Source organism: Monoraphidium neglectum (genome assembly GCF_000611645.1).
Source record: "Monoraphidium neglectum strain SAG 48.87 unplaced genomic scaffold scaffold01666, whole genome shotgun sequence".
NCBI classification, from domain to species: Eukaryota; Viridiplantae; Chlorophyta; class Chlorophyceae; order Sphaeropleales; family Selenastraceae; genus Monoraphidium; species Monoraphidium neglectum.
The window spans coordinates 8,118-13,165 of NW_014011962.1; the positions used below are offsets into that span (position 1 = coordinate 8,118).

Sequence of the window (5,048 nt, forward strand, 5' to 3'; positions counted from 1 at the left end):
CGGCGGGCGCGGCGGCGATGTTTGGGTCCGTGCGGACTCAGCATAATGAAGACGACTCGATCACTTTCCTGCTGGCCTCTACTGGGCAGAGCGCCCCTGGGAGCAAGAGCAGGGGCGTGTCCCCGCAGCGGCCCAGGCAGACGGCGTTCGCTGACGTCACCGGGGCGGGCGGCGGCGGTGGCGGCGGCAGCGGCGGCGGCGACACGCAGCCGCTGAGGAGGCCGGCCGTGCGCGTCAAGAGCGCCGTGGATCTCTCAAGGCGGCAAATGCTGGGCGTGTGATGCCTGTGGTCCACGTTTGGAAGGCTTGCATCGAAAGGCTTGCATTTTTGCAGCGGACGCCTCAAGACCATGACCGTGTACTGTCGTCGCAGCATTTACTGCTGACGAGCTGGCGCAAACGAAGCAGCGAGCTAGCGCCAAGCGAGTGTATGCCGAGATATTTTGCGCAGGACTGAGGAAGCTTCAACCTGGATGTTGGCAAGCGCACGTGTGGATGGTGGGCCGATGTTGCGGGGCACTGAGAACACTGTTGAGTGCTGGTACTGCCGTACCACAAATTGTTGTGTCTAGGCGGCGCACTATCAGTCGCCCGGGGTACATCAGTAAACGAGAACAAGCTTGCTGGTTGGATTTTTCATACATTTACATCCTGCTGGCTGCCTGCTTAGATTTGTGAAATCTAGAAAAGAGGGTGAGTAGCCTGGTTACTCAATCACTGAATACAAGCATTCTCCAAGGATACACCAACACAGCTGCACACATGCACAGGTCTCCAAAACCACTGCAATTCGAAATGCAGACACACATCTGTCAACCAAGCTGAGCAGCAACACACCATGTGAGTGGGAGAGCTTTCCTGCTGAGAAGCTGCGCAACGCCTCTGTGGAGGAAGCCCAACTTTGGTTGCGGCAACGGACATCGTGCCGCACCGCGATGCTCACGGCCTGCTAGTACCCCGGCCGCGCCGCCTGCAGGCGCCCCGCCGGCGCCGCCAGCGCCGCGGCCTGGGCGGCGGAGGCGGAGGTCGTCGTCCAAGGGTCCGCAGCCGCATCCCTCATCCACGCCGCGCGCATCGTGGACGTGGCCACCAGCGAGGTGGTGCTGACAGGCACCTGCGGGCGTGCGGTTTGATGGCATGAATCGATGGTGGCGGGATGGAATTGGCCTGCGCCTGGCAGGGTTTGTGCCATCAGGCCGCTCAGAAGACGATCGCTGCTCCATCTCAGTACTGCCGGCACGAGCATTCCATCACGCCGCAGCAGCGATCATTTTGGTCGATAGTGCTGCTGGCCGACCGGCGCACCTTGGCATCTGCCAGATTCTTGCCTGTGAAGAGGAACGCCTGGACTCGTGGCATGCCCACAAACTTGTCACCTAGCGCCGCGGGCGCGCACGGCACCGGTGAGAGGCAGCCTGTAATGCTCTAGCCGTGCATATCAAGAGTCAAAGCGCATCAGCACACTGCCCGGCGGCCCAGCAGGGCAAAGCACGCTGGCACATAAACTCAGAGCAGGCGAGGCCGCATGGCTCAAAGGGAAGTAAGGCTCGGATGACGGCGGTTGCCTATATCCGGCCCCCCCAGCCACCTGCCGCCGCCGCTCTACTGTCAATGAGATTCCATCCTATCTGATGTCAAGCGGACCTAGTCTGTCAAACACAACCGGACCAGGCACCCCCCTGCCCACCATAGGCCAGTGAGTTGAGCGTCGCCCAGTAGCTCACTGGCGCCTCCCCCGGGTCGCCGTGCGCGGTAAGGCTCGTCTTGAGGGCCCCCGGCGTGAAACGTGACGCCGGTGGCTCAGCCGGCGTGGGGCGCATCGCCGCCGCCGCGCGCTGCAGGGCGGCGCGCGCCGGCGCGGGATGCTGAGCTTTTTGTGCGCGACGCGTGGCCCTTCTTTATCGGCTCAAATGCCTCACAAGCATAAGGACTCTGTGAAGGTGCGTCAGGTGGCCCTCATGCAATCTATTGAGGAAGCCGTGCGGGCAGCACCTGCTGCTCCTGAGTCGACGTGAGCCATGCGGCAGGCTGGAGTGCTAGAGGCGCGTCCAACGCGGGCCCCGACGCGGCGCAGCGCTCCTCAAACCAGTTCGCCACCAGCACGCCGCCAGGCTGGCGCAGGTAGTCGTTTGAGCGGCCGCTGCGCTCCATCGCTGCAGCGGCGTGGCTGTGTGCGCAGCGTCGGAGTGCGCAGGCGCCGCGCAACAGGTGCTGGATTGCACAAAGACAATAGTACTTGCGCTGACTATTTTCTGGCGCTGCAGGGCTCATTCAAGCCACAAAACTGAGCCGATTCCTTCGGTGACGGTTTTCGCGTTGTGTCACTTTGCGAGTCAACAAAGCCCGTTTACGGTACGATACGAACGCAAGAGCCTGTGCAAGGAAATATTCTTGATTGTAGGCGTTCGATACGAGAACGCGCCGGCACACAGCACGTTGCAAATCACTGCTCTGCCAGCCCTGACGGTGTGCACGACGACACTGGAGCGGGTGCGCGCGCCCTGACTCCTGGCAGCATTGCGATTCGACACCAATGTTTGCATGCAAAATGCTGATATCTACAAGGACATATGTGCAAACCTGCCAGCTATTTCCCTGGCTCAGCCGTGGCGGAGCAATCCAGGGCAGGGCGAGGTGGGAGGCGAGAGGACAACGTGGAATCACGCAAGGAGTCAGCCGCAGCAGCGCCGCCTGAACGGCAGGATGCCGCCTGTGAGGCGTGTGCATGTGCTGGTGACACTGCGGGCCGGATGCGATTCCGGCCAAAGCGCCCGTTTGCCACCCTCAGGAAGTCCACCAGCGGAGCGAATGCAAATTGGACGGACTCGAGGAAATCCGAATGGCAGCAAGCTGCAGCGCACGGCCGCTGCGCCGCACGATCCGCACCCCGCGTGCACTAGCACCGCCGTCGAGCCCGCCGCGGCGCGCCCGGCTGCTGCGGTTGGCTGCCATGTCAGCTCTGAACGAGGGGCTCTGTGTCCTTGGCCTTGAGGGTTGCGGCCACCTCGTCGATCGAGGCATTGAGCTGCCGATGGATTGAGGAGTGTGGGATTGCGTTAGAAAAAGCGACTCTGGTGTGCACAACACGCCCAGGACCTTATCATAATGACATCCAGCAATCGAGCCTCATTTGAGCCTGACGCTGGCATCCGCCCCCGCAGCCTGCAATGCCGCGCAAGATTGGCGTCACCCGCTGCCTGGACCGCAGCAGGCTGCCAGCTACTCGCAACGCCGCAGCGCCAGCCACGCCGAGGATGCATGCCCCTGCCCAGGGCCGCGGCGGTGGGCCCTCGCCTCTGCTCCAAGCACGCTGGCCCCCAATCCCTGACCTGCCACATTCCGGCTGCCACCCCCTGCGCAATCGAATCAAACTCCGCGCAAGCACCTGTGCAATCTTGTCAATGAGCTCCTGCTTGGTGGCCTCGGGGTCCTTTGGTGCCTCCTCCTCCATAAAACGCGGCAGCCGCAGCCGGGAGTCGTCACCCAGCAGCGCGCGGCTGATCTGCGGCGGCGGGCGGTCGAGGCGAGGCGGGGCGGGGAGCGTCGCGCGTGCGTGGCGGCGGCGGCAGCGCCGGCGAGCGCGATGACGAGGCGCATGCGGCGGCTCAGAGAATGCCGGCGTCGCGGCGCTGGTGGCTGCGGCGCCGCTGCTGCCGGGCATGGGCGTTCAGACTCCGCCGCCTGGCGCGGCGCTGCGGGCGCGACGGGAGCGGCGCTTGTGCGTCCGCCGCGGCCAACCTGAGGAGCGAAGAGGAAGCCGAGCGCCCCGAACACGACGCCGCCCATGATGAACCCGGTGGTGAAGCCGCTGTCGCCGCGCTCAGCCCTGGTGGAGAGCGGTTTTCGCATCGTTTCAGGCGACACGACGGGGTCCAGGGGACTGCCTATTGCCCACGTGGGCAGTGTCGCACTGCATGCATATTCGCGCGCGCACATGCGCGGGTTTGCCCGACAAAGCGGCCCTTTTCAGCCGCACCTGGCTGCCACTGTGAGCCGCCGGTGAGCAGTGCCCGGTCGCAGGTGTGCGACTCGCACCCTGCCGGCTTGCTGCTGCTGCCGCCGCCCTGCGTGTGCGGGCCCTGCGGAGGCCGCGCCACAAGACAATACAAGAAGGCCTCAGCTAATTACAGGCACGCCGTACGTGGCCAGCAAGCTAGAAATCAAGCAGACCAGGCAGCCGGGCAAGTGGTTCCTTTCGCAGCTGGTCCCCAAATCCACCCAATAGGTTTCCTTTTATAGGTCCCACAGCATACCAGAGAGACTACGGCAGGCCAGGGCCATCGTGCTGTGCTGGCAAGATCACCGCGATCCAAGTTGAGAAAGTTACTAAGGTAAATGTGAATGGCGTTATCAATTCATTACACCTGTGTATCGATTGCCCCGTTTATTATGCACGTCCGCAAGTCACCTCACACTCGCGTCGTCACAGCCCAGCGACCACCGGCTTTGGAATGAGGGTCCGCGCCCTGCTCATTGTTGTGGCCGCGGCCCTGGTTGCCATCGGCCCCGTGCCCACACGCGCTGGCGCCGCCGCGCTCTTGGACGCCGCTGCTGGCCTCGCGCCATGGATCACCTCCGTCCGCCGCGAGCTGCACAAGATCCCAGAGCTCATCTTCGAGGAGCACAAGACCAGCGCTGCCCTCAAGAAGCACCTAGACGATCTGAAGATCCCGTACAAGCAGTACGCAAAGACGGGCATCGTGGGCCGCGTCGGCAGCGGCCAGCCGACCGTCGTGCTGCGGTCCGACATCGACGCACTGCCCATAAACGAGCCGGAAGGCCTCGAATTCAAGAGCCAACATGAGGGCCGCATGCACGCGTGCGGGCACGACGGTGAGCCATGCGCGCGGGCGCCGTCGGTCGAGCCAGGCCCGCATTTGCGTCCGCAGCCGCCCACGTCGCCGCTGACTTGTTTTGCAAGCATGGCGCAAATCAGGCGGCAGCTGCGCGGCGGCGCAGCCGAGGGTGCGCTGCTTGCATGGGCGGCCTGCGCCCCAAACGCCCCCCACAACCTCCATCCAGAATTGACCGCGGCCGCCCCCCCCCCC

At 63.9% G+C, this 5,048-nt stretch overlaps 3 protein-coding genes across 3 annotated transcripts; 1 reads left to right on the plus strand and 2 right to left on the minus strand.

Moving 5' to 3' along the window:
• Window positions 1-949: 949 nt before the first annotated feature.
• Window positions 950-2,151, minus strand: MNEG_8653 (hypothetical protein; the record flags this gene model as incomplete). Its single annotated transcript, XM_014042874.1, has 4 exons — window positions 950-1,114; window positions 1,306-1,376; window positions 1,688-1,835; window positions 1,993-2,151. The coding sequence occupies 4 exons, from the start codon at window positions 2,149-2,151 to the stop codon at window positions 950-952; spliced, it is 543 nt and encodes a 180-aa protein (XP_013898328.1).
• Window positions 2,152-2,953: 802 nt separating this feature from the next.
• MNEG_8654 (hypothetical protein) lies at window positions 2,954-3,849 on the minus strand (the record flags this gene model as incomplete). The annotated part of the gene is made up of 3 exons (XM_014042875.1): window positions 2,954-3,025; window positions 3,386-3,502; window positions 3,739-3,849. The coding sequence occupies 3 exons, from the start codon at window positions 3,847-3,849 to the stop codon at window positions 2,954-2,956; spliced, it is 300 nt and encodes a 99-aa protein (XP_013898329.1).
• A 602-nt stretch (window positions 3,850-4,451) lies between these two features.
• MNEG_8655 (IAA-amino acid hydrolase ILR1-like 3) lies at window positions 4,452-5,028 on the plus strand (the record flags this gene model as incomplete). The annotated part of the gene is made up of 3 exons (XM_014042876.1): window positions 4,452-4,833; window positions 4,937-4,965; window positions 5,023-5,028. 3 exons carry the CDS (start codon window positions 4,452-4,454, stop codon window positions 5,026-5,028), a joined length of 417 nt encoding a protein of 138 aa, XP_013898330.1.
• Window positions 5,029-5,048: the final 20 nt, after the last annotated feature.